The following is a 27886-nucleotide window of genomic DNA, read 5'->3' as shown; positions in this document are numbered from 1 at the left end:
GTTAGTTGATGAGCACATGAGTGATATGGTCCTGGGGGATCTACAGGGTTTGCCAACTTTTATTCCAATGTCAGGTGATTTGGTGAATTCGGTGTGCTGGGCTGGAACAAGAGCCTGGGTCCCCCAGGACCAGAATTGAAGCCTGCATACATGTAATCCCTACTTTTAATAGGTTAAGAGATTCTCACCATGGCCCCACCACCACACTAAGCAGCTGGTGTAAAAGTGGGGTAGTGCAGTTGTGTACCCCTTCGATTGTATGGCAATATGCATCCCGCCCTTCCCTCCAACTGCTAGCCATAACCTGAAGCTGAAGCGACGCGAAAAATAAATTAATAATACAAACTGGGGTGCATTTTGTCGCAGATGCTGCGGTCTGTTTTTGTTAATACTAGACTGTTTGTAATAGGGTTTTGTTGTTCCCTGGAATATTGTGATTGGAATGAACACCGAAAAGACGCATTGATATCATCGGATGTATCATCGACTCAAGTGACCTGGATGTGAAATCCAAATAGGCCGTATATTGGTCTTATTTTGACAGCACAGGATTTTTAAAAAAAACATCGAGAGAGGGTGATGATAGGAGTTGCTAGTTAGCTAGCTAACACATCGTCAGAACTTGAGTCCATCGTTTGTTACAACCGGCATTGCGAGACTAATGGTTGACATGGTCAGGCGTGCGATGTCAGCCAGCTAGCTGGAATGGAAAATAAGAACTGTCATGATTTTAGCCAGTTAGCTAGCTTACCTGACTAACGGGTAGAAGAGAGCTAGCTAGCCATGTATTTCAAACGGTACTAATCATAGCTTCTTGCTAATTGCGTTAGCTACGTTGCTAGTTACCCGTTTTATCCCGTAGAATATCGCTAGCTTGCGGTTTTCTTTAGTGCACGTGTACTTCCACGTTTCTTCCCGCTGTAAATCACAAGTTTTCTGTAACGGGAAACACACAGTTGCTAGGTAACATCATTAGCTTGCTAGCAGCTAGCTATAGAAAAACAATGGCTCAAGAGGCGTTTCCTTTACATTTTCTGGTTTGGAACAACCAATACATTGAGCTTGAACGGGAACTACAGCAAAACGAGGTAGGTCAACGGGGCGGGAGGTAGCAACATCAGTTTATTTTCTTTTTCAGCCATTAATGTTTTGATTTTAACAGCTGCCGCACCGCTGAGAGGCGTGCCCGGCTTTCATGACCCACCAGGGCTGTTTTTCCACAGGAGAATGTGGAGCGTTTAGATCCGCGGGGGCGCACCCCGCTAGAGCTGGCGGTGTGTCTGGGCCACCTTGAATCAACCCGTGTGCTGCTCCGACACTGCGCAGACCCGACGCACTGCAACGCGCAGAGTTGGACTAGTGAGTGTATAAACTGGGACTCACTGGGGAGAATAGTGTTCTCCGTAAACAAAGCAGAGTCATTTATATTGCAGTCTGTTTGAAGGATAGCTATTTGGGTTAATATCGTGTGTCTGTGGGGTCGTTCCATTTGAGTTCAATTACGTTTTGACCGCACACCTTTTGGTTTGAAAAAAACTTTCCATACATATTTATATTTGCCCATGGTAGAAGTGGTCAGAAAGTGACTTTTTGGACCTGAATGCCAAGACATTCAGGAGATCAAGGTTCTCAAAGGGCGTTTAGCTGCCCTACTCTCCTTGAAGTCTATGGTACCACAAAGATCGTTGGACATCAGATAATGTTGACTTGAATTAGAATATCAGTTGTTTTAAATAATAGTCGGTCTTCCATAGGAAACCTATTGAAATAGATAATAGAACAGACATTCCCATTTAAGATGACATAGGTGGACCAGCAGACATCTTTGTGTAAGTAATTGGCACTTAAAACGTCGATTCAATTAACATTTGAATGGTGTACCAGCTACATTGCAGTGGTCTGAAGGGATACTGTAAGTCCATTCTATGAAATATACTTCTATGAGTTAAAATGGGCTGTTTTAACCGAGGGCGGGCACAACACAAACACCACAGATTATGTAGATAAGATTCTTAATAGCCTCATCGAAAACCAAGCTTCCCTAAATGTAAAGCCTGGGGAATCCATGGTAGAAAATGAGCTAAATAGGGGTTGGAGCCCGCTGTAAATCAGTGACACCTCGCAACACGTCAAACCAATCAAATGCCTTGCTTGGATGGAGCTGGTGTAATGAGCTAAAGGAGGACGGACTCATTAATGGCTGGAATGGAATGAATGGAACAGAGCCAAACATGGTTTCCATGTGTTTGATACTGTTCCATTCCATGCCATTACGATGAGCCTGTCCTCCTATAGCTCCTCCACTGGGGACAGTGCACGAGAGTGGCTGGGAAATCGCTTATTTTAAAACCTATTCAAAATATGTCGATGTATGCCGATTTTGTGCATAGAGCACACTTCTGGCAAAACAGAATTCATTTTTTCCTCCAGGTTCTCTTATGTTTTCTGGTTGCAAACTAGCATACGGAACAACTCTGCAAAATGTGTCCTTCCGGGTCTGAAAAAAGGGATGAACACGTAGCACCAACAAGCATGTGGGGGAGGGTTGTTGAAATGTAACATCCAATAAATCAGCGGTCCATTCAAACCATTTTGGCCAATACAAAATTCTCCACAACTCCAAGGGAGGCGTGACAACGAACTGATTTTGAAGGTATGGCTACTTGAATCTAGGGTCTAAGCTACAACATATATGAAAAAAATCTGAGTTCACCCATTAAAGGTTACATTTTTATATTTTTTAAATGCTTTAAAATAAATTATAAAATAGTTTGATAACCTTGTTTGTAACCTTTTTTAAAAAATGATTTCAAACTCAACCGTTAATATTTTCCAGTGATGAAGACTTGGATGTCTCATGGTGTTGTGGGGTATGCAAAATGGGTCAACTTTGAACTCCTCTTGCTCCTGAATGTTTTGGCATTTAGGTACAAACAGTTACTTTCCGACCACTTCTACCATGCCTAAGTGTACATGGAAAATTTTAAAGTCAATAGGGGGTGCGGTGAAAAAGTGATTGAAATCAAATGGAATGACCCTATGTCCAGTTTTGCAGGAGGCAGTGAGCACAGGGGACCCCGAGCTTTGTCAGCTGGTGCTGCAGTACAGGGACTTCAAGCGAGCCACAGAGAGACTGGCTGGCATCCCAGAACTGCTCAACAAGCTAAGACTGGTAAGACCGGTAGCGCAGCGGTTAAGCGCGTTGGGGCCAGTAACTGAAAGGTTGCTGGTTTGAATACCCGAGCCGACTAAGGGAAAAATCTGTCGGTGCCCTTATTGCTCCTGTAAGTCACTCTGGATAAAAGTGTCTGCTAAATGACTAAAATGTAAATGTAACACACCGAAAGGTTGCTAGATCGAATCCCCAAGCTGACAAGATAAAAATATGTCGTTCTGACCCTGAACAAGGCAGTTAACCCACTGTTCCTAGGCCGTCATTGTAAATAAGAATTTTCATAACTGACTTGCCTTGGTAAATAAAGGTTGAAATAACTAAAGAAAAACAATTTGCAGTCTTCAGTTCATCCACAAAAAACACACAAAGGTAACACACCTGTCAATCAGATATACCTGAAACACACTCCCGTCTTTCAGGCCCGGGATTTTTACGTGGAGATGAAATGGGAGTTCACCAGTTGGGGTGAGTTTCCGATGTTCTCCCAGTGGTCGGTTTCAGCACCCCACAGAGGATTAGCTCCCAATTCTACTGTCACTGTGATGCACTGAAATGTTTGCAGTGGTATTAATGCCACAAATTCTCTGTCCCCCTCTCCCCATCCATCTCCCCCTCTTTTCCTCGCTCAGTACCCCTGGTCTCCAAGGTGTGTCCCAGTGATGTGTACCGTGTGTGGAAGAGTGGCTCGTGTCTGCGGGTTGACACCACTCTGCTGGGCTTCGAGCACATGACCTGGCTCAAGGGCCGTCGCAGCTACATCTTTAAGGGCGAAGGTATGACACACAGGTGATATGGCTAGTTATTCCACACTGCGTTTCATCTGTTGCATTTCTGTTTTGGAATGCGTAGTAGCCTCATGGTGGTTTGTGTTGTTTCCATAGCTACCGGTTGAATGGTGATGTGTGTTTTGTCTCCATGGGAATGTGTTGTTTCCATAGAGAATGGTGCCATGGTGATGGAGGTGGACCATGACAAGCAGGTAGTGTATACCGAGCCTCTGTCTCTCTCCCCGCGGGATGCCCCATCTCTCCTGGCTGCCATGCTGCCCACCCAGGAGAACACTGCCCAGAGACTCACCTCTCCCATCGTCTCCACACACCTCAACACACGCAACATCGCCTTCGAGAGGTAACACACACACACACACATACACACACACATCGCCTTCAAGAGGTAGCTACTTCACACACAAACACACACACAGCCAAGATACTCACCTACCTGGTCTCTCTCCTTATGCTTCTCTCCTGCTCTTTACTGCACAGGAACAAGTCTGGCATTTGGGGCTGGCGGTCTGAGAAGAGTGAGGCAGTCAGCGGCTACGAAGCAAAGGTGAGCCCAGAGACTCTATTGGACTTTAAAAATGCTTCTCATAAAAAAATAGAGTTTGTTGGCATTTAAAATACTTTTTTCTTTGGTTTGTTTCAGGTATACAGCGCCACTAATGTGGAGTTGGTGACTCGGTCAAGAACAGAGCACCTGTCAGACCAGGACAAGTCCAAGAGCAAAGGTACACAGAACACTCTTATGTTTAATTTGTTCATAGTATACATACACCCACAGTGTGGTTCTAACCCTCCTGTCCTCCCAGGCACCAAGACTCCTCTTCAGTCCTTCCTGGGGATAGCTGAGCAGCATACCGCTCATAATGGGGTGAGTTTCTCAAAGACACACCATCACCTCAAGTTGTATGTGGTGGATAGGTGCTTTGATGGATTGACAGATGGACATGCTCATTGGTGTGTCTGTCTCTCCCCATGTCTCTCAGAGTAATGTGTGTCAGTATGCCAGCCCCCATAACCCCACAGCCATCACAGCTGAGGAATACTTTGACCCAGAGTTCCAACTCAACGAACGAGACATCGGACGCCCTGTGGAGCTCACCAGCAAGGTCCAGAGGTACCACTGTTGCTGTGGCAACAGAGAACTGGGATAACCATAGCAAACGCACAGTCAAGCACAATATCACCACCATGTTTAATGCAAGTGTCTCTCTCGCGCTCTGTCTCTAGGTTTAAGGCCCATCTGTGGTTGAGTGAGGCTCACCCTCTGTCATTGGCTGAGCAGGTCACGCCCATCATTGACCTAATGGCCATCTCTAACGCCCACTTTGCCAAACTACGTGATTTCATCACCCTGAGCCTGCCCCCCGGCTTCCCTGTCAAAATAGGTGAGGTTTAATACCTAAACTGCCCCCTAGGCCATACCTCCTAGGCTGGGGTCAGGATCTGAAACAGACAGTCCCAGAGAGAGGACATTGAGAGGAGGAGGTGCTATCAGAAGAAAAAGGAAGCGCTTTACAATTTAGGCTGAAACAAAGTGACGAGAGTTTGAAGATTTCCGTTCTCTTCACCCTTGCCACCTCACATCTCTCTACAATTCAATTCAATGGGCTTTATTGGCATGGGAAACATGTGTTAACATTGCCAAAGCAAGTGAGGTAGATAATAAACAATACAAATTAACATTAAACATTCAACATTCCACATTCAGAAGTTTCAAAACAATAAAGACATTACAAATGTCATATTACGTATATATATATACAGTGTTTTAACGATGTACAAATGGTTAAGGGTCACAAGGGTTAATAAATAAGCATAAATATGGGTTGTATTTACAATGGTGTTTGTTCTTCACTGGTTGCCCTTTTCTTGTGGTAACAGGTCACAAATCTTGCTGCTGTGATGGCACACTGGAATTTCACACAGTAGATAGGAAATATGTCTCTAATATGGTCATACATTGGACAGGAGGTTAGGAAGTGCAGCTCAGTTTCCACCTCATTTTGTGGGCAGTGTGCACATAGCCTGTCCTCTCTTGAGAGCCATGTCTGCCTACGACGGCCTTTCTCAATAGCAAGGCTATGCTCACTGAGTCTGTACATAGCCAAAGCTTTCCTTAAGTTTGGGTCAGTCACAGTGGTCAGATAATCTGACACTGTGTACTCTCTGGCATTCTAGTGTGCTCTGTTTCTTTGTTAATTACTTGAAACATTGGAAAGAATTATCTTTTTGTTTTCTCATGATTTTGATTGGGTCTAATTGTGCTGCTGTCCTGGGGCTCTGTGGGGTGTTTTTGTGTTTGAACAGAGCCCCAGGACCAGCTTGCGTGGGGGACTCTTCTCCAGGTTAATCTCTCTGTAGGTGATGGCTTTGTTATGGAAGGTTTGGGAATCGCTTCCTTTTAGGTGGTTGTAGAATTTAATGACTTTTTTCTGGATTTTGATAATTGGTGGGTATCGGCCTAATTCTGCTCTGCATGCATTATTTGGTGTTCTACGTTGTACACAGAGGATATTTTTGCAGAATTCTGCGTGCAGAGTCTCAATTTGGTGTTTGTCCCATTTTGTGAATTCTTGGTTGGTGAGCGGACCCCAGACCTCACAACCATAAAGGGCAATGGGCTCTATGACTGATTCAAGTATTTTTAGCCAGATCCTAATTGGTATGTTGAATTTTATGTTCCTTTTGATGGCATAGAATGCCCTTCTTGCCTTGTCTCTCAGATCGTTCACAGCTTTGTGGAAGTTACCTGTGGCGCTGATGTTTAGGCCAAGGTATGTATCGTTTTTTTGTGTGCTCTAGGGCAATGGTGTCTCGATGGAATTTGTATTTGTGGTCCTGGCGACTGGACCTTTTTTGGATAACCATTATTTTGGTCTTACTGAGATTTACTGTCAGGGCCCAGGTCTGGCAGAATCTGTGCAGAATATCTAGGTGCAACTGTAGGCCCTCCTTGGTTGGTGACGGAAGCACCAGATCATCAGCAAACAGTAGACATTTTACTTCAGATTCTAGTAGGGTGAGGCCGGATGCTGCTGACTTTTCTAGTGCCCGCGCCAATTCGTTGATATATATGTTGAAGAGGGTGGGGCTTAAGATGCATCCCTGTCTCACCCACGGCCCTGTGGGAAGAAATGTGTGCCTATTTTAACCCCATACTTGTTTGTGTACATGGATTTTATAATGTTCTATGTTTTACCCGCCCAACACCACTTTCCATCGATTTGTATAGCAGACCCTCAAGCCAAATTGAGTCTAAGGCTTTTTTGAAATCAACAAAGCATGAGAAGACTTTGTCTTTGTTTTGGTTTGTTTGGTTGTCAATTAGGGTGTGCAGGGTGAATACATGGTCTGTTTTACAGTAATTTGCTAAAAAGGCAATTGGACATTTGCTCAGTACATTGTTTTCATTGAGGAAATGTACGAGTCTGCTGTTAATGATAATGCAGAGGATTTTCCCAAGGTTACTGTTGATGCATATCCCACGGTAGTTATTGGGGTCAAATTTGTCTCCACTTTTGTAGATTGGGGTGATCAGTCCTTGGTTCCAAATATTGGGGAAGATGCCAGAGCTAAGGCTGATATTAAAGAGTTTTAGTATAGCCAATAGGAATTTGTTGTCTGTATATTTGACCATTTCATTAAGGATACCATCAACACCACATGCCTTTTTTGGGTTGGAGGGTTTTTATTTTGTCCTGTAGCTCATTCAAGGTAATTGGAGAATCCAGTGGGTTCTGGTAGTCTTTAATAGTTGATTCTAAGATTTGTATTTGATCCTGTATATGTTTTTGCTCTTTATTATTTGTTATAGAGCCAAAAAGATTAGAGAAGTGGTTTACCCATACATCTCTCTTTCTTTCTCTCTCAGAGATCCCTCTGTTCCATGTGTTGAATGCTAGAGTGACCTTCAGTAACCTGTGTGGCTGTGATGAGCCTGTCAGCTCTGTCACTGTACACACACCAGAGGAGGCCCCCGAGGCTGGTAAGCACGCACGCACATACACATATATATATATATACACACATACATACATACATACATACATACATACAGTTGAAGTCGGAAGTTTACATACACCTTAGCCAACTACTTTTGAACTCAGTTTTTCACAATTCTTGACATTTAATCCTATTAAAAATTCCCTGTCTTAGGTCAGTTAAGATCACCACTTTATTTTAAGAGTGTGAAATGTCAGAATAATAGTATAGAGTAGGATTTATTTCAGATTTTATTAATTTCATCACATTCCCAGTGGGTCAGAAGTTTACATACACTCAATTAGTATTTGGTAGCATTGCCTTTAAATTGTTTAACTAGGGTCAAACGTTTTGGGTAGTCTTCCACAAGCTCTCCACATTTAAATTGGGTGAATTTTGGCCCATTCCTCCTGACAGAGCTGGTGTAACTGAGTCCGGTTTGTAGGCCTCCTTGTTCACACATGCTTACTCAGTTCTGCCCACAAGGGCTTTGTGATGGCCACTCCAATACCTTGACTTTGTTGTCCTTAAGCCATTTTGCCACAACTTTGGAAGTATGCTTGTGGTCATTGTCCATTTGGAAGACCCATTTGTGACCAACTTTTAACCTCCTGACTGATGCCTTGAGATGTTCCTTCAATATATCCACAATTTTCCTGCCTCGTGATGCCATCTATTTTGTGAAGTACACCAGTCCCTCTTGCAGCAAAGCACCCCCACAACATGATGCTGCCACCCCCGGTCTTCACGGTTGGGATGGTGTTCTTCGGCTTGCAAGCCTACCCCTTTCTCCTGCAAACATAACGATGGTCATTATGGCAAACAGTTCTATTTTTGTTTCATCAGACCATTGGACATTTCTCCAAAAAGTACCATCTTTTCCCCATGTGCAGTTGCAAACTGTAATCTGGCTTTTTTTTATGGCGGTTTTGGAGGGGTGGCTTCCTTGTTGAGCGGCCTTTCAGGTTATGTTGATATTGGACTCTTTTTATAGATACTTTTGTACCCGTTTCCTCCAGCATCTTCACAAGGTCCTTTGCTGTTGTTCTGGGATTTGTACTTTGATTGATTTGTACTTTTCACACCAAAGTACGTTCATCTCTAGGAGACAGAACGCGTCTCCTTCCTGAGTGGTATGACTGCTGCTTGGTCCCATGGTGTTTATACTTGCATACTATTGTTTGTACAGATGAACGTGGTACCTTCAGGCATTTGGAAGTTGCTCCCAAAGATGAACCAGACTTGTGGAGGTCTACAATTCTTTGCTGATTTCTTTTTATTTTCCCATGATGTCAAGCACCGAGTTTGAAGGTAGGCCTTGAAATACATCCACAGGTACACCTCGTATTTTCTCAAATGATTTTCTGGAGCTGTTTAAAGGCACAGTCAACTTAGTGTATGTAAACTTCTGACTCACTGGAATTGTGATACAGTGAAATAATCTGTCTCTAAAGAATTGTTACAAAAAAAATATTTTGTCATGCACAAAGTAGATGTCCTAACCGACTTGCCAAAACTATAGTTTGTTAACAAGACATTTTTGCAGTGGTTGAAAAACGAGTTTTAATGACGCCAACCTAAGTGTATGTAAACTTCCGACTTCAACTATATATATATACACACACACACACGCTAACTCCGCGTCCATCTGCTCGCAGGGCAGGCCCCCCCTCCCTTTCACTGCGAGGTGGACCCCTCTGTTTTTCAACCACCCCCGGACTACACCACTCTTGGTCCGGGCCGCAGCGAGCCAATGAGAGATGAGGATGATAACTTGCTGCAGTTTGCCATCCAGCAGAGCCTATTGGATGCAGGGACAGAAAGCGACCAGGTGAGACAGGAAATAAGTGTGTTTTTAGAGCTGGCAAATCCATTGTTTAATATAAGTCATTGATCCATATCTTAGATATTTATCAGCTTCAGATTTTCATGATTGCCATGGAAGTTCAGTAAGTACAAGACATGCATAATAATGCCTCTCTCTGTAGGTGACTATATGGGAAGCTCTGACTAACAGTCGTCCTGTTTCTGGGCACATACAGTCACCACTGTATGAGGACGACTCTCAGCTGGAGAGGTGAGAAATCCTACCTCCATTTCCCCTTCCCCTTGTCCATGTTAGATCATGTATTACAAGGCTTGTATTATGTATTACAAGGCCTTTTTAAACTGTCCTCCCGCTACCTCTCTCTGATAGGGTGATCCAGGAGTCCATGTCGATCTCATTGGCTGGTGGTGAGGAAGGAGATCCCGCATCTCCCCTGTCAGTCTCTCCGTCGGACCCCGGAGCCAACTCCCCTCCCTCCTACAGCTCAGTGGCTGAGCCCCGGATGCCGGGAGCGTTTTCTGTGGTGAACAGCTTTGACGAGCAGCTACGCATCGCCATGGAACTCTCGTGCAGGGAGCAGGAAAAAATGGACAGGTGAGAGAGAGAGAGGGGTTTTCTTGCTTTGTTCAGCCATTGTTCTCTGACAAGAGGATGAGGAGAGGAACCCATCCTAGAAATTTTGAACATAGTCATGGAGAGGGGCATTAATAGGATGGAAGGAAAAGGATTTTAGGTGATTGACTTCCAGTTTCTATGCCAATTGACTTATGTTTCCTGTTACAGGGTGAGGCAGCAGGAAGCGGAGGAGCTGGAGAGGATCCTTCAGCTTTCGCTCTTAGAGAAGTAGCCACGGCGACGGCAGAGGATTGAGGAACAAACGTGTTAATTTATTGCTTTTTTTTTTATCCTGCAATGTGAAATTATTTTATTGTTTATTTGATGTCTTACTGGGGCACTGAAGTAGTACGGGTACAGTATTCAGGGTTGGAGGGAGTTAGACATGGTACTGGCCGCAAGGTGGGTAAAAGCAATAGGGTGGAAACTGCTTTGTGGGCAATTGCCATATTTGCTGTCGCCTGTCCAGTGGGAATGAGAGGGGGAGAGGTTGTCAAACTAGCACTGAGGCTCTGAGAGCAGATACTTTTGGATGGATGAAGAGGGAAACGTTAACATCACTTTGCATTTTGCTTTTTCACAACCCTGCTGTCATTATTTTGACTGATAAAAATCCTTTAACCTTTGACCTATGATACAAAAAATTGCTTATATTAGATAAGTATTGAAAAAAATGATGTTATAGTGTTTGAAACAGAATTATGTTGGTTGACTCTTGCGTGTGACTTGGAAAATACATTTACTCAATGTCCCTGAAGCATTGGTGTGGTAGTCCATTGCTGAATGTGTGTGTAAAGATGAACCATTCACAGACATCTAGGCCAGTGTTAATTTTTATGCAAAATGATATTACACAGAATCTACCGGTATATAACGTTGTTATTTTCAACTCGAGAGAAGCATGAGCTGTAAAAAATAAAATTTTAAAAAGCCAGCATGATTCAAACAATACAAACAAGACGATATTTACATATCACTACAGTTTAAACGTGATTCGTTTCTCTATTTGTGGGGCTTATTTGTAAAAGTAGTTTGAATTAGATGTCATTCACTGAAGCCCGTTCTTCACCCGTTGGCACACGGAGGATTATCAGAATGTTGCCTTGCCATTGGGACTTGATGGTACAAAGTCCCCTGCTTGTATAGTGCCTCACCTATTTATGTCAGACATAAAACCATGCTAGATACAGTAGATGACGTAGCTACGTGGGGATTTAGACAAGATTACACTGGAGGCCGTTTTCCTCTGTGACAGTTTGACGGTACTGCTGTTGGGGCGTGTTATTTTTGTATAGGGCGTAAAAATGGTGACCCAGTGTAGATCTGTTCCTTCCTCCTCTGTACTGCTATGCGAAGCTCCTGATGCAGATCTTTAGGTTCGGGGCCTGGAGAGTAGAGACAGACAGAAGAGAAGTTTAAAGTACAAGTCTGGGACTTCACCCACATCGATTGTAAACACACTGATGCTCTGAAGCTTACTGAGACACACCTGATATGTCATCTGCGTCCTGATATTCATTCCCTGCCTCTGTGGCTTTGGTTGGAATTAGGGGTATGGGATAGGAGGGAGGGATGTCCCCCGCCGGGGACTGTGTGTGGATCATCGGTGCCACTCTTGCCCTCGGGACTGTTTTGGATGGCAAAGTGGGCTTTTCGGGTGGCAGCTCTGATGGGCACAAGTTACACTGTATGATACAGGAGAAATGATATGATCATTACGGGGATAGGTTTAGCCTTAAGTGGTGAACAATGTTCCCTTTAAGCTGTGTGTGTGTCCCGGGGGAGCTGCACAGAAGAAATATCAGTCTGCGCAGAGAAGCACGAGATTGAACTTTACTCAACTTTCTAGATTTCCCCCCTTATTTAATTAACATTGGCCTGTACTATGATCGAATCAATGCAGTAATGGCCACTTTCAATGCAACATACCAAAACAAAATGAATGATGCTAAACTTACTATACAAAACTACGGTATGCAAGAGACTTTGTTGTAGGCAGAACGCACCGGAGTTGGATTCTATTGCAATGACAGGCACAACTCAGCTGGTACTCTACACAGACGGGTGCGCTGTAACCAATCAGAGATGCAGTAGGCCTGTATTCAAATAGGCCATTGCCATATATGGATCTGTGCCATTCACTTTGAACTGGACTGTGTTTACAACATGAGCGGTTCTGAGTAGATTTGCTTGTTTTGAGATCAAAGTGAGAGCTGCATGTAACCACATGTGCACATTTGTTCATATCCCTTGCTAGTTAGTGAGTTCTTAGCCCAGTTATAGATCATTTGTAAGTCAGCAATGGTGGAGTGATTTGCTTCTTACAAGAGCACAAAATATGTACATTTCTAGACATCTTTGAAAAGCAAGTCAGGTAAAGAGCTTTTTTGTCTTAAAGAGGCAGTGTTGTATTTTGAGACAGGCTTGAATAAGATAAATATCCAATAGGCAGAGGGCAGCATAATTTATCAGATTTTCTGTAATAATGGTATTGGAATAATAATGCATTGTATTTTGTAAAGTGGTTTGTTTGCATCAAACACAACATTTGCAGTCACCTTGTCTGAAGTAAAAGTGGATTAACAGGTTAATGTTAAACCCTACATATTTTTTTCAAAAGTCTCATGGAATGTAGGCCTACATTGAACACCACACATTGGCTGCTACTGTAGGCTGAATGATAGAACAGCTATTTCCATGGCCAAATGTTATGGGATCCATTTTCTCCATTGTTTTTGATGGTAGGCCACTCTGGTAGGCCTACCTTTTGATCAAATAGCCACAGTAGCCTAGTTGACCACTGTCTAAAACTGTAAATTAAAGCGGGTACAGCCTCGGTGTTTACAGTGAACGCACCCTGGAAGTTGCACAGAATTTTCACAACATTCAAGTTTGCGCTCAGCAGACCTGAAATTTGCTCAGTGCTGAAATGTTTTTGAGGGAGCATTGGAGGTGTATCAAGTTATTTGTGGAGTTATGATGCTCTCTCACCAATGCAGGTGTCGTAGGTCTGCGGAACCAGGTATGGTTGCAGACGGAACTCTGTCTCCATCAGGAAGTGGTCTAGCACCGCCTCCAGGGAAGGGACAGTCACCTGATGAAACAGATGCATTAGGAAGTTACCTCATATTGGAGGCAGGCATACGACAAACATGTCATTTCACAAAAAACTACTTGACAGACTGTCAAGACACTGAGCTTATATGGAGTGTCGTCTTTCATATCAGTGCTATGTTTTGAGCCCATCCTGATAGGATGAGAGTCCGGCTGGAGGAGCAGGACTCACCGGGGAATTGAGTTCTATGACGAAGCCTGTGTCTATGGAAAGCACTTTGTAGCTCTTCATCACCGGGCCACTGAAAGATAGAAAGAGTCCGGTAAGTCTTAAGAGTACTCAGAATGTCTCCTCTCTACTCCCTCAACCACAGACACTGTTTTCTTAGAGGGTAAGGCTGCTGTTGTCAATACAGGTTTGTTTAGTGGATGGTGAAATACTTGAGGTCTGTAAGTAACAGGAGTTACAGGGCGTTGGTGTCTGCGGTTAAAGGTCAGGCTTCGGGGGTAAGGTGTTAAAGCTCAAGACCTGGGATTGTCCTGTCTCAAGGTGATGGCGTAGTTAGTGTTGTCGGTCGAGGGACGGAGGATGATGTTGCCGTACTCTGTGTTCTCTTTCAACATCTTCTCTGCCTTCTGACGAGACACGGGGAAGAAACAGCTGGAGGGAGGAAGTGAAAAGAGGCTGAGAGGAGACAGAGAGAAGAATACATTTTAATATATAAAAAGGAACCGAAACACGACAATACTCACAGGGGGATTCCATTGAGGGTGTTGTCATATGTGTTGCCTAGGGAGGAGGAGGGATGGATAGGGTAGGTGGTGGTAAACAGAGGAGAACAGGCCACCTGTCTCTTCTGCTCCTCAGACAGAACCTCTTCCAGCCTCAGTATCTGACCTGGGAGCAGCTGCAGCTTACTGGGGATCTCCCTCTGCAGGGCACATCATCATCATCAGTATCATCATCCACAAAAGATGCATAATACTAAGGTTTATATTTGTTCTCTCTGCCTGTAATCACGCACCAGTGAAACAAATTGCAAGCTTGCTTTGCTCTTTAGTTTAATCTGGAAATGCTCTCTTGATACTTACCTCCAAGGAATGTGGGTCAAAATAAGTATTTAACGGTGACTGTGTGTGTGTGTGTGTTATACTTACAGTGGCCACAGTCATGATGAAACCTCTCCACTCCTCTCCTGTGTTGGGGTTATCCACCTACATCAGATATCAACAGTTATTACTCCTGCCCCAGATGCCTGTTATGGCTGCACTATTGCACAACACATTTTATATGACTATTTGCCAGTAAGACATTATGTATAGTAGTGTCAGCAATATGACCGAATGTAACATAAATGACCTTAAGCTGCACTTCTTCATTGGACAGGGTGAGAGTGTAGATGGTCGACCTGTTCTTTTGATAGGGAGCATCCATCACCATCGACTTCAACATCTGAAGGTCCAGTTTCTCTGAGTACTGACAGGAAATTGCATATCCGATTAGTCAAGCCATAGATCGATTCCAATACTTGATTCAAGTACAATAAAACTGAGAGAGTAGATGAATGCAGCTATTCTCTTACTGTGTCGTGCATCTGGTCTGTGTACAGAAAGATTGTAGATCCACGGAGCTCTCCATAACATTTCTTGAAGTCCTGGAAATTGTCAAACCAGAATCAAAAGGAAGTCCACTACTCTATACGAGCAGAGACATGCCCAACAGCTTTACTTGATACAGTAAACATACCTAATTCTAAATCTAACTTTGATAAATTCACTATCATTTTCATTCTCTCCTCTCTCCCTCGTGCTTACAGTCTGTCATTCTCTCTCTACGATTCCTTATTCCCACTCCACCATTCTCTACCTCCTTACTTTCTCTCCAGTGTATTTCTTCAGCAGGTGTCCTGAATAGTACAGAGGTAGAGCTGTGATGGTGTCCCTCCTCTTGTACACCCCTACAGGAGATTCTGCCATGATCCTACTTATTCCCGGGTTCAAGTCAGGTCGGTTCGTTCTAGTTCAGTTCACTATAACCCAGACCAATTGGGTCCCTGAGATAGCCCTCTGTGACCTAGTCCACCACTGGAACGATTCACGATTTACTCCTGCAGAATAATTTTGTGTGATTCATTGATTTAGCTTATCGTCTCCTCTCTCCCTCAGTCCTCGGTCAGTATAGGGACTGAGGAAGCAGTGTAGTGGCTTACTGAGGGAAATGTACCACCACTAGGTAGGGCGCCCTTTAGCACTTTGACCCGGGACTGACACGCGCAAGCGCCTGCACGCGCACACACATACACACGCACCCGCATAATCACTTTCCTTTTGCTTTATTTTTTTAGAAGTGTGCTTTATGTTGGACTGTTTCCCAAAATTGACTTTGTTTTTCCGGATGTGTCGCCTAACGACCACTGCCCTCCAATGAGTATACAAACCAGTTCTTCCCATTAACAATGAAGAATTGTATTTAAACCGTTGGGGGGAAATACACAACTGGATAGATCGAGATCATGTCATTAGATGAGCACATGACTGACTGTGTTCCTCAAACTGCACTCTTCCCAGAAGTCATGTCCACCTTTGGGAGATTGCAGACAAAGAACATCCTGAATCTCTGACACATCTGGAAATGTATCACCCATCAGACCAACCAAACCAGCTTTGCTCCCCTCTCCAACTCCTCCCAAACTGCGGCCAGATCCATTTTATAAACCAATATTAAAAGTGTTATCGAACTAGATTTAAAAGTGTTATGTTCTATAATCCTGACCTTATTTCCCATATCTCTTTAATATTGCCCAGCACGATGGTCTCTCTCTGCCTGGACTTATCTGGACACTAGTATCTATACAATCTGGTAAGACGAAGGGTGGGGGTGTGTGTCTTTTTGTCAACAACAGCTGGTGCGTGATGTCTAATATTAAAAAAGTATTGAGGTATTGCTTGCCTGAGGTAGAGTACCTTACGATAAGCTGTAGACCACACTGTCTACCAAGAGAGTTCTCATCTATATTATTATACTAAGACCTCACTCAACCAACTCTATAAGGCCATTAGCAAACAAGGAAATGTTCATCCAGAAGCGACGCTCCTAGTGTCCGGGGACTTTAATGGAGGCAAACTTAAATCAGTTTTACAACATTTTCACCAGCATGTCACGTGTGCAACCAGAGGTAAAAAAAATATAGACAACCTTTACTCCACACACAGAGATGCATACAAAGCTCTCCCTCGCCCTCCATTTGACAAATCTGACCATAATTCGATCCTCCTGATTCCTGCTTACAAGCAAAAACTAAAACAGGAAGTACCAGTGACTCGGTCAATAAAAAAGTGGTCAGATGAGGCAGATGCTACGCTACAGGGCTGTTTTGTTAGCACAGACTGGAATATATTCCGGGATTCATCCAATGGTATTGAGGAGTATACCACCTTAGTCATCGGCTTCATCAATAAGACCGTAGGTACATATCCCAACCAGAAGCCATAGATTACAGGCAACATCCGCATCGAGCTAAAGGCTAGAGCTGCCGCTTTCAAGGAGCGGGAAACTAATCTGGACACTTAGAAGAAATCCCGCTATGCCCTCAGACACACCATCAAACAAGCAAAGCATCAATACAGGATTAAGATTGAATCCTACTACGCCGGCTCCGACGCTTGTCGGATGTGTCAGGGCTTGAAAACTATTACAGGCTACAAAGGGAAACCCAGACGCGAGCTTCCCAGTGACGTGAGCCTACCAGACGAGCTAAATGCCTTTTATGCTCGCTTCGAAGCAAGCAACATTGAAGCATGCACGAGAGCACCAGCTGTTCTGAATGACTGTGTGATAATGCTCTCAGTAGCTGATGGGAGCCACGGGGCCAGATGGATTACCAGGACGTGTACTTAATTTAAAGCATGCGCCAACCATCTGGCAAGTGTCTTCACTGACATTTTCAACCTCTCCCCGACTGAGTCTGTAATACCTACATGTTTCAAGCCACTAGAGTCCCTGTGCCCAAGGAAGTGAAGGTAACCTGCCTAAATTATTACCGCCCCGTAGCACTCACGTCGGTAGCCATGAAGTGCTTTGAAAGGCTGGTCATGGCTCACATCAACAGCATCCTCCAGGATACCCTAGACCCACTCCAATTCTCATACCGCTCCAACAGGTCAACAGATGAAGCAATCTCTTTCGCACTCCACACTGCCCTTTCCCACCTGGACAAAAGGAACACCTATGTGAGAATGCTGTTCATTGACTACAGCTCAGCGTTCAACACCATAGTGCCCATGAAGCTCATCTCTAAGCTAAGGACCCTGGGACTAAACACCTCCCTCTGCAACTGGATCCTGGACTTCATGACGGGCTGCCCCCAGGTGGTAACAACAACACGTCTTCCACGCTGATCCTCAACACTGGGGCCCCTCAGGGTTGTGTACTTAGTCCCCTCCGGTACTCCCTGTTCACCCACGAATGTGTGGCCAAACATGACTCCAACACCATTAAGTTTGCTGACGACACAACAGTGGTAGGCCTGATCACCGACAACGATGAGACAGCCTATAGGGAGGAGATCAGAGAACTGGCAGTGTGGTGCCAGGACAACAAGCTCTCTCTCAATCTGAGCAAGACAAAGGAGCTGATCGTGGATTACAGGACAAGGCGGGACGATCAGGCCCCCATTAACATCAATGGGGCTGTAGTGGAGCGGGTCGAGACTTTCAAGTTCCTTGGTGTCCACATCACCAACAAACTATCATGGTCCAAACACACCAAGACAGTCGTGAAGAGGGCACGACAAAACCTTTTCCCCCTCAAGAGACCGAAAAATGTGGCATGGTTCCCCAGATCCTCAAAAAGTTATACAGCTGCACCATTGGTTGCATCACAGCCTGGTATGGCAACGGCTCGGTTATCTGACCGTAAGGTGCTACAGAGGGTAGTGCGTACGGCTCAGTACATCACTGGGGAACAGCTTCCTGCCATCCAGGACCTATATACTAGGTGGTGTCAGAGGAAAGCCCATAAAATTGTCAGAGAGAACCAGTCACCCAAGTCATAGACTGTTTTCTCTGCTACAGTGTACAGGAGCGCCAAGTCTAGGACCAAAAGGCTCCTTAACAGCTTCTACACCCAAGCCATAAGACTGGCCACCAGACTATTACATTGACCCCCCTCAATTTGTTTTGTACACTGCTGCTACTCATGGTTTATTGTCTATGCATAGTCACTTCACCCCTACCTACATGTACAAATGACCTCAACTAACCTGTACCCCCGCACACTGACTCTGTACCCCCTGTATATAGCCTCGTTATTGTTATGTCATTGTGTTATATTTTTGTTGTTGTATTTATTTATGAAAAACGTAGTAGTTCAAAAAAGAACTAATCATTTTATTTGTATTTTTTATTTTACTTTGGTAAATATTATCTTAACCAATAACGCAGTTTAAGGAGAGTTAAGGGCTTGTAAGTAAACATTTCACGGTGAAGTCTACACTTGTTTTATTCAGTGGATGTGACAAATAAAGTTAGATTTGATTTGAATCCCTGCTCCTCCAGATCCTTTGGCTCCTCCTGTGAGTGTTGTGGTGGCTCACCTACACCCTATTGTCCCTGGTCTATTTGAGCGTGGGGTTTAACACGTCGTGTCACTTCCAGGTTATTGGTCTGTTGTGCAGTGTTACATACATTACATTCAACACCATTGTGTGTGCTTGTGGTTTTTCCTTGAATTCTGTATAAGATTGCAGACATCAGGCATGATATGGTGGCCGTGTGAAGTAGCCTTAGTACAGAATGTTGCCCTGGTTGTTTCTGTACCATTAAGGGCCGGCCCTGGATGCTAGGGGGCATGCTAAGTTTTTGTTCCTTCTTTTTTTGGAACTCAGTCTCTCAACTTACTATTGAGAGAAAGAATAGTAGAATACACCAGGTGTAATTAAGAAAAATGTGGTTGTGCATCAGCAGTTTCTCTTATGTCATTCAATTAGCCATCGATGTCAGCTAACAATTTTTAGATCGGTAACTAGTCTAGCCAGCTATGTAAACTTGTAGTAATCATGCCCGAATACAGACCGGGCACGTGCCCTGGGGCCCTGACCTCTAGGGGGACCCCCTTGATTTTGTTAGTCATTGTCACTCAGATATATTAACATGTCTTAAGTCATGGCAAAATGGGTAGAGCTGCAGGAAACTGCAGATTTTCTATTCTTTCTGCCCCATGGCAAAATGTGTATAATTGCAGGAAATGTACTAAAATGTTTCTCTGCCATCAAGAGGGGGGCCACCGAAATGTTTTTTTTGCGAGGTGTGGGGCCCCCCAACCAAATCTATCTTACCATGGTCTGGTACCATGGACTTGTTTCTTTTAGACACTCAATCATCTTATTTGAGGTCCAGTGAAGGCCCTTAACTTTTTCCACATTCTTACATTACAGCCTTAATCTAAAATACATTAAATTGCCCCTCCCCCCTAATCAATCTACACAGAATACCCCATAATGACAAAGCAAAAACAGGTTTAGAAATGTGTGCAAATTTATTACAAATAAAAAACTGAAAGATTTAATTTATATCAGCATTCAGACCCTTTACTCAGTACATTGTTAAAGTGCCTGGGCGATTACACCCTCAGGTCTTCTTGGGTATGACACGATAAGCTTGGCACACCTGTATTTGGGGAGTTTCTCCCATTCATCTCTCACATCCTCTCAAGCTCTGTCAGGTTTGATGGGGAGCGTCCCTGCACAGCTATTTTCAGGTCTCTCCAGAGACGTTCAATCGGGTTGAAGTCTGGGCTCTGGCTGTGCCATTCAAGGAAATTCAGTGACTTGTCCCAAAGCCACACCTGCGTTGTCAGGGTTGTTGTCCTGTTGGAAGGTGAACCAGGATCTCTCTGTAGAAAAAAAATGAGGAAGGGAAGCGCTGCTAAGGTAAACAATAGTAGATTTTGGTAAAAGGGGTAAATTGGTCATCAAAAATAAATATTTAACATGCCATACAAATTAAGGCCTTTCAATTATATGAAGAGTGCCTTGGTCCTCTCCTTTCTTTTTAAAGATCTCTGTACTTTGCTCCGGTCATCTTTCCCTCGATCCTGACTAGTCAACCAGTCCCTGCTGCAGAAAAACATTCCCACAGCATGATGCTGCCACCACCATGCTTCACCATAGGGATGGTGCCAGGTTTGCTCCAGACATGACACTTGGCATTCAGGCCATGGAGTTCAATCTTGGTTTCATCAGACCTTCGGGTGCCTCTTGGCAAGCTCCAAGCGAGCTGTCATGCCTTTTACTGAGAAGTGACTTCCATCTGGCCACTCTACCATAAAGGCCTGATTGGTGGAGTGCTGCAGAAATGGTTGTCCTTCTGGAAGGTTCTCCCATCTCCACAGAGGTACTCTGGAGCTCTGTCAGAGTGACCATCACATTCTTGGTCACCTCCCTGACCAAGGCCCTTCTCCCCCGATTGCTCAGTTTTGCCAGGCAGCCAGCTCCAGGAAGTGTCTTGGTGGTTCCAAACATCTTCCATTTAGGAATGATGGAGGCCACTGTGTTCTTGGGGATCTTCAATGCTATAGAAATGTTTTGGTCCCCTTCCCCAGATCTGTGCCTCGACACAATCCTGTCTTGGAGCTCTACTAACAATTCCTTTGACCTCATGGCTTGGTTTTTGCTCTGACATGCACTGCCAACTGTGGGACCTTATTTAGACAGATGTGTGCCTTTCCAAATCATGTCCAATCAATTTAATTTACCACAGGTGGACTCCAATCAAGTTGTAGAACTATCTTAAGGATGATCAATGAAAACAGGATGCACCTGAGCTCAATTTCGAGTCTCTTAGAAAAATCTCTTGAATACTTATGTAAACAAGTTTCTGTTTTTTATTTTTAATACATTTGCAAAAATGTCTAAAAAAGTATTTTCACTTTGTCATTATGGGTTATTGTGTGTAGATTGACGAGGAAAAAAATGTATTTAATCAACTTTTGAATAAGGTTGTAATGTAACAAAATGTGGAAAAAGTCAAGTGGTCGGAATACTTTCCGAATGCACTGTACTTCCACACTATGAGGTTGCAATAATACTGTGAAATTGTGAAAATGATGATAAGGCCCTTTTAGTGTAAAAGCTGTTTGAAAAGACTGTCTGAAATATTCACCTTTTTTGGTAGGATGGAGTTTTGGCCTGCCTGGTGACATCACCAGGCGGTAAATTGGTTAATAGACCAACAAGAAAGAGAGTTCCAAACCTCTCTGGCAATAATAGCTAATTTTCAGTTTCCCCCTCACCACTCTGACCACTCCCAGACAGTCCTTACAAAATTCTTGCTTGAGAAGCAGTTTTAATTTAAAATAATCACAGTAAGGTACTTAATTGTTACCCATAAATTATTTGAAACTTAGATAAAAACAGCTGCATTGGACCTTTAAGAATGATTTTGTGTGATGTATGAATACATTGAATATAAACACAAAGTTAGGCCTATATGAGTTTTTTATCATGGGCCCAGAAATATAATTTAGAATTTATTAAAGGCATCACATTGTTTTGAAAAACTAAACTTTTTTGTGAAGGACAGGTCGCCTGCGGTTCAGGTGCAACTTCTCCTACCGGGACAAGTGACGGCTTCAAACCCCTCGACAGCATGTGGATGTTTTTGTTGTCCAGCCAAATGTAAGGGGTGGGGAAACCCCGGGAACATTATTACCCGAAGTCTGTCCAACACTGAAACGGTTGGTAAATCAACTTCCCATTTAGCTAAAAGTGATAGCAAACTGGATTACCAAATTAGATAGATAACATATTTTAAATACACTATTTCATAACTCTCCCATTTTACATTTTTATTGGACTTTTAACAAGCCATCGCGGTAAGTTAGCAGTACGCTACACGAGGACACTGTCAGCACAAATTAAATAGTAACGTTAAGTTACAGTTGTAAATAACACTGAATAACCTATAAGCTAACAACAAAAATCATAGACAAATAATAATAAAATAAGATAATGATGTCAAATCAATTGATGTCAAAATCATGGAATGCAGTAACGTCAGCTGGGTGTCTCGTTAGTTGGAATAATGTCAGCAGCTAAATTCGCGAATGCTAATGTCAGCTATAATTTACAAAAGAAGATGAGAAATGAAATAGTAACTTAGTTAGCTGACGTCTGTTGGAAAAATGTCAGAAGCTAAATTCACTAATTGGTATGTGTCGCTATAATTTACTAATGAAGTTTTTATTTAAAAAGTCAGTTAAGAACAAATTCTGATTTTCAATAATGGCCTAGGAACAGTGGGTTAACTGCCTCGTTCAGGGGCAGAACGACAGATTTGTACCTCGTCAGCTCGGGGATTCGATCTTGCAACCTTTTGGTTACTAGTCAAACGCTCTAACCACTAGGCTACCTGTCACCTGGTCAGGTTTAAATTTTAGTCGTGAGATTCAAATTTTAGTTAGCATTGGGTGCGTTCGAGCGCAGTGGTCTAAGGCACTGCATCTCAGTGCTAGAGGCGTCACTACAGACCCAGGTTCAATCCCGGGCTGTATCACAACTGGCCGTGATTGGGAGTCCCATAGGGCAGCATATAATTGGCCCAGCGTCGTCCAGGTTAGGGGAGGGTTTGGCAGTGGTAGGCCGTCATTGTAAAATAAGAATTTGTTCTTAATTGACTTGCCTAGTTAAATAAAGGTTAAATGTACAAAATAAAAAATTAATTATCCTAGGCCATCGCCTTGCATAGAGCTCGCCAGCTTGTAGTCCTAAAACTCGGAAATGAGTTACCTCAGGTTTGATAAACGCCTAAAATAATGTCTGATGTTAACACAGGCTTAGGAGATCTTATACATTTTGTTCTGTGAGATAATATCAGTCAGTTAACATTAAGTTGATTAATTATGAAGCCTTTATGTGCTTTTTAAAATTATATTAATGCTTAAATTCACAAAAAGTGATGTTAGCTGATGAATATTATCTCATAGAACAAAACATATCAAATCTCCTAAGCCTGTGTTTACCACAGACCTCATTTTTGGCATTTATTCAAAAACGCCATTAATTTCCCAATAGGCTTTGTCCAACGAACCATGGCGGAGTGCCTACAAAAAGACGCCATTACTATTTATCTTTTTTGTGGGAGGATCTATTGTCAACCAATCATTAGGGTTTTTGTTTGACCCACGCGAACGTGACCAGACATGACTGAAACAGGAACTCTTAATTTACACCCGTTACAGCCAGTATGTACTTCCAAAAAAGGTCTACATCAAATGAAGATAGTTGCTCAGCGAAACTACGTATTTTGTGCTTAACAAATGTATTTTGGCATTATAACGCTTGCAGAGCTGTCTAATGGGAGGTTGAATTGGAGCTTTCTGGGTGTTGGAGAGGAGGCAGGATGAAATGACACAGACAATGTGTTTTTCAGCCAGCAGGACAAGTTGTGGCACGTCTGCCGGTGATGGAAGTCAACGGACTGGCGAAACACAAAGCTATAATATTTACACAGCTGTAGTTTAGTTAGCTACGTTGATAGTACTGAGGTTGGTATAAAGGACCATACAAATTTGCCACATTTTGTTGACTGTGTGGTGTTGTGTTTTAAACAGGGAGATCTGTCACACCTTCCCATCAGAGTGTGATGATGATGGGCCACCAGAATGATGAGGAAGAGGGTGGTAATAAAGACAACAGATTCTACATCGAGGCCTCCAGTAGCTCAGAAGGTGAGCTGGGGTTTAGTCAGTACAAACAGTCCAGCTCACCGAGAGCTCCCCAGGCCACTGGAGGAAACTCTCCCCTAGTTCTGGCCTTCCCTCTCTCGTCTGGCCGGGCTCTACGGGACGTGTCGCCACTGGACAGCAGCCCAAGCCCGAACTCCAGGCTAAACCTCCACTCAGAGCAGGTCCTGGACCTGGAGTATGATGATGATGTCCTAGAGGAGTGGATGATCCTGGGAGGAGAGGAGCAGGAGGGAGATGGGGACATTCAGCTCAACCTGGGGTACTGGAGCAGCAGCTCAGAGTCGCATTCTGGAACAGAGGGTGAGGACCATACAGTTTAACACTTGACAGAGTTCTGCAGATGAGAGTTCCTCAGACAGAAAAGTTCAGGAGATGGATAATTCCACAGACTTAAGGAGTTACTCAGATTGAGGTCTATGGATGTTATATTGATTTATTCCATTGTTGAATACTAGTTTCTGATTGGCTTGAAGGTTGGCTAGAGAGTGCATTATTTCCCTGTAACGCCACGGTATATCAGCACAGTAGAATTCAATGACTAGTTGATAAAAAATAAAAATAAAGGTTTACGTTTTATTTATATATATTTTTTTACCCCTTTATAATTTCATGGTATCCAATTGGTAGTTACAGTCTTGTCCCATCGCTGCAACTCTCATATGACTTGGGAGAGGCACATAACCCAGCCAAGCCTCACTGCTTCTTGACACAATGCCCGCTTAACCCGGAAGCCAGCCGCACCAATGTGTCGGAGGAAACACCGTACACCTGGCGACCATGTCAGCGTGCACTGCGCCCAGTCCTCCACAGGAGTCGCTAGTGCGCGATAGGACAAGAACATCCCTGCCGGCTAAACCCTCCCCTAACCCAGACGACCCTGGGCTAATTGTGCGCCACCCCTTGGTTCTCCAGGTCGCGGCCGACAGAGCCTGGACTCGAACCAGGATCTCTAGTGGCATAGCCTTAGACCACTGAGCCACTCGGGAGGCCAGCTAGTTCTTTCTTAGATGTTCTATATTTGATAATGTTGATTTTAAAACATTATAGGCATTGTTGTATTGGATTTTCATAATAGCAAGCTAGAACTTATGGTTTGGTTAGCTAAACTAGCAAGTCTGTTTGGTTACCAAGACAACTACTTTAGATATCTAGGAAACCTGCTAGCTACTTCAGTGAATGTTGAACACATTTCTACCTGCAAATTAATACATTTATAGCAGCAAATGTGTTAAATTATTGCCATAGTTTAAAAGGGATAATCAACTCGGGACTCTGCGTTCTCTGTAAAATAATCCAACTCTGTGGAAGGTCAGTTCCACTCCGCTAGCGCGCCATTGTTTTCCATAGAACACATAGCCTCTCGTTGATTATCCTCTACGTATTTGAATGTATCCCTCGTAGAGATACATATTTGTGACACAGAGCAGCAGTATATGGATATCAATGACTTGTTTGGACACAATGGTTTGCATGTGTTATAAAGGCGCTATGCTTGTTGTCTCTCTCACAGATGAAGAACTGAATGCAAAATATGCTCTCAAACACAACTGGGCCATAATAGAGAAGGACAAGGTACTACTATCATTAGTTATCACTACTCTGGAGTTTAGGTCAGTTTAGTCTTCATGAAGCCCTCAGGTCTCAGAGGATTGGCTTGTTCAAACGATTCTTTATCCTGTTTCTGTCCTGTTCCGGTCCTGTGAAAACCAGCCACGCCCATACCGCTATTTCACCTCTGACCGGAGTCTCACCTGTCACAACTGCAACAAGACTGGACACCTGGCCAAGGGCTGTACCACCCCGAGGGTAAGACACACACACACACACACACACACACAGACACACGTGCTCCAACACGGCTCACGTTGTGTTTCTCTGTAAACAGAGGCGACCCACCTGTGTGTTGTGTGGGCTCCAGGGCCATGTCCAGAGGGCCTGTCCAGGCCGGCACTGCCACAGCTGTGGGCTCCCCTCACACGGGTACCAGCCCTGCCCTGAACCCCCTTTCTGGAACCAGCACTGCCACCGCTGTGGGATGGCTGGCCACCTATCAGATGTGAGTGTGTGTTTACCACAAGCCTTTATGTGCGTTTATGTGTGTTTGTGTGTGTATTTGCATGTAGCCATGAGCATGTACAGTATGTGTTCATGTGTGTGTCTTTGTGTTGAGTTAATGTGTTCTGTGTCCTTCCAAGGCTTGTCCGGATACATGGAGACAATTCCACTTCACAGTGAGTGACCATGGAAAGGAGGGGAGGGAGGAAGGGTGAATTATTAAAATATTGGAACATGTCCCCTGACTGTTTTGTCTTATTGCTTTAGACTCAGCAGGAGGTTCCCCTCAGGCCACACGTTGACCACACCCACAAACACTGCAGACACACCGCTCACTGCTACAACTGCTCCAGGAGAGGACACCTCGGCCATGTGAGACCATCTACATCCGGTGTCTGTCTTTCTCTGTTTCTCTTTCTTTCTCTTATTCCTTTCTCTGTTTGTCCTTTAAAAAATAACTTATTGTCCCTCTATCTCCCTTTCCCTCTGTATTTTTTGCTCACCCTTCCCCCCTTCTTTCAGGAGTGTACTCAGAGGAGGATGATCAGTGGGACGTTTGCCTCGCTCCCCTACGTCTGTCACTACGACAACAAGCAGGACATCGTCAAACTGAACACCAGGATACACAGAAAAGCCAGAGGTGATGCACCACACACACAAACACACAAATGTGTCGCAGCATGTATTGTATTTGTTGTTGAATGTGTTTTGCATGCTGTCTCCAGAGCTAAGGGTGGAGGGCTTCATGCCTCTGTTAGAGCACCAGAGGACCTACGAGACACCAGGGGGCAGTAGTGAAGAGGAGCGGCCCTCCCCAGCTCCAGGGAGGAGGAGAAGCCTGGAGGGCAGGAGGAAGACGTGGCCGGAGAGACGCAGGGAGAGACGGGAGGTGAAGAAGCTGAGGAGAGAGGCCCAAGCCAGGAGGGCGGTTGGGACGACCAAATGGGGCTCAGACGAGGTTGTTTACACCAGGGACCACTTTAAGAACCCCCACAGAGAACCCATACCTACCCCTCATAAGAAGAGACGCCGTGAGGAAAGGAGGGAGAGCAAGAGTGAGGAGAGGAGTAGGAAGGGCAGAAGTAAAGAGAGCAGTAGGAAGAATAGAGAAGCAGAGTGGTGGAAGAAGAGAGGAGGGCTGAAGCGTGGGTACCTGTACCCCGGTGATGACTTGGGACCCATGAATGATTACCTCCTCTCCCCCAAAAATAGGGTGCGAATTTTATAAGAAAACAGATGTTGTGTTTATATTGTATTCCATTATGTTTGAATAGCTGATGAGTGTCTTGAGAATTTTAGTCAATTTTTATGAACAAATGTGGGTTTTATTCTTTTTGGTAGAAATGGCTGGGTTGTGACATTGCAGGACACTGTTGGAGTATAGGAAAGGTTAAACAAATATATATTTTTAACGTATTCACCCTACTTGAATGATTGACAAATAAAGCATTAGGCTAGGGCGATGTCTTTATTTTCTTTATACCGATTCGTTCACAATACCAAATACTGAAACAAGACTACTACATTATTTATTTGGTTGGTTCCTCCCCCTCGCTTACCAGACATAGTTAATCAACGCAGTGATCGATTGTTGTCGGGATAATCAATAATATGGCCTGAAAAGACACCACTCGTTTTATATCGAACAA

General features: G+C 43.9%; 3 protein-coding genes across 6 annotated transcripts; 2 read left to right on the top strand and 1 right to left on the bottom strand.

The window, feature by feature from the left end:
* Positions 1–12: 12 nt before the first annotated feature.
* On the top strand, positions 13–11141 carry LOC115129465 (ankyrin repeat domain-containing protein 13D-like). Its single transcript, XM_029659832.2, has 16 exons — positions 13–1088; positions 1224–1359; positions 3048–3172; positions 3595–3640; positions 3805–3948; positions 4114–4303; positions 4441–4507; positions 4604–4685; positions 4767–4828; positions 4944–5074; positions 5188–5345; positions 7832–7945; positions 9600–9772; positions 9930–10018; positions 10139–10363; positions 10553–11141. The coding sequence occupies exons 1-16, from the start codon at positions 1005–1007 to the stop codon at positions 10614–10616; spliced, it is 1890 nt and encodes a 629-aa protein (XP_029515692.1). The 5' UTR covers positions 13–1004; the 3' UTR covers positions 10617–11141.
* Positions 11142–11204: 63 nt separating this feature from the next.
* On the bottom strand, positions 11205–15651 carry LOC115129468 (signal-transducing adaptor protein 1-like). Of its 2 annotated transcripts, XM_029659838.2 has the most exons (10): positions 15314–15649; positions 15022–15093; positions 14799–14915; positions 14597–14653; positions 14192–14370; positions 13968–14099; positions 13671–13740; positions 13376–13478; positions 11874–12050; positions 11205–11769 (listed from the first exon to the last, which is right to left on the bottom strand). In XM_029659838.2, the coding sequence occupies exons 1-10, from the start codon at positions 15413–15415 to the stop codon at positions 11666–11668; spliced, it is 1113 nt and encodes a 370-aa protein (XP_029515698.2). In that variant the 5' UTR covers positions 15416–15649; the 3' UTR covers positions 11205–11665. The 2 variants fall into 2 exon arrangements, with proteins under 2 accessions (XP_029515698.2, XP_064874703.1); XM_065018631.1 differs by lacking the exon at positions 11874–12050 and having other exon boundaries at positions 15314–15651.
* LOC115129467 (zinc finger, CCHC domain containing 7) lies at positions 13563–27696 on the top strand. 3 transcript variants are annotated; one of them, XM_029659836.2, is made up of 10 exons: positions 13563–13761; positions 22019–22172; positions 24048–24482; positions 25693–25754; positions 25893–25988; positions 26068–26238; positions 26378–26413; positions 26505–26609; positions 26760–26877; positions 26963–27696. In XM_029659836.2, the coding sequence occupies exons 3-10, from the start codon at positions 24080–24082 to the stop codon at positions 27463–27465; spliced, it is 1494 nt and encodes a 497-aa protein (XP_029515696.1). In that variant the 5' UTR covers positions 13563–13761; positions 22019–22172; positions 24048–24079; the 3' UTR covers positions 27466–27696. The 3 variants fall into 3 exon arrangements, with proteins under 3 accessions (XP_029515696.1, XP_029515697.1, XP_029515695.1); XM_029659837.2 differs by lacking the exon at positions 22019–22172; XM_029659835.2 differs by lacking the exons at positions 13563–13761; positions 22019–22172 and adding an exon at positions 22179–22310.
* The last annotated feature ends 190 nt before the right edge of the window (positions 27697–27886 follow it).

This window comes from Oncorhynchus nerka, linkage group LG5 (assembly GCF_034236695.1).
Source record: "Oncorhynchus nerka isolate Pitt River linkage group LG5, Oner_Uvic_2.0, whole genome shotgun sequence".
Classification (NCBI taxonomy): Eukaryota; Metazoa; Chordata; class Actinopteri; order Salmoniformes; family Salmonidae; genus Oncorhynchus; species Oncorhynchus nerka.
Note: the sequence above shows the minus strand (reverse complement) of the source record. Positions and strands in the feature narration are given on the sequence as shown.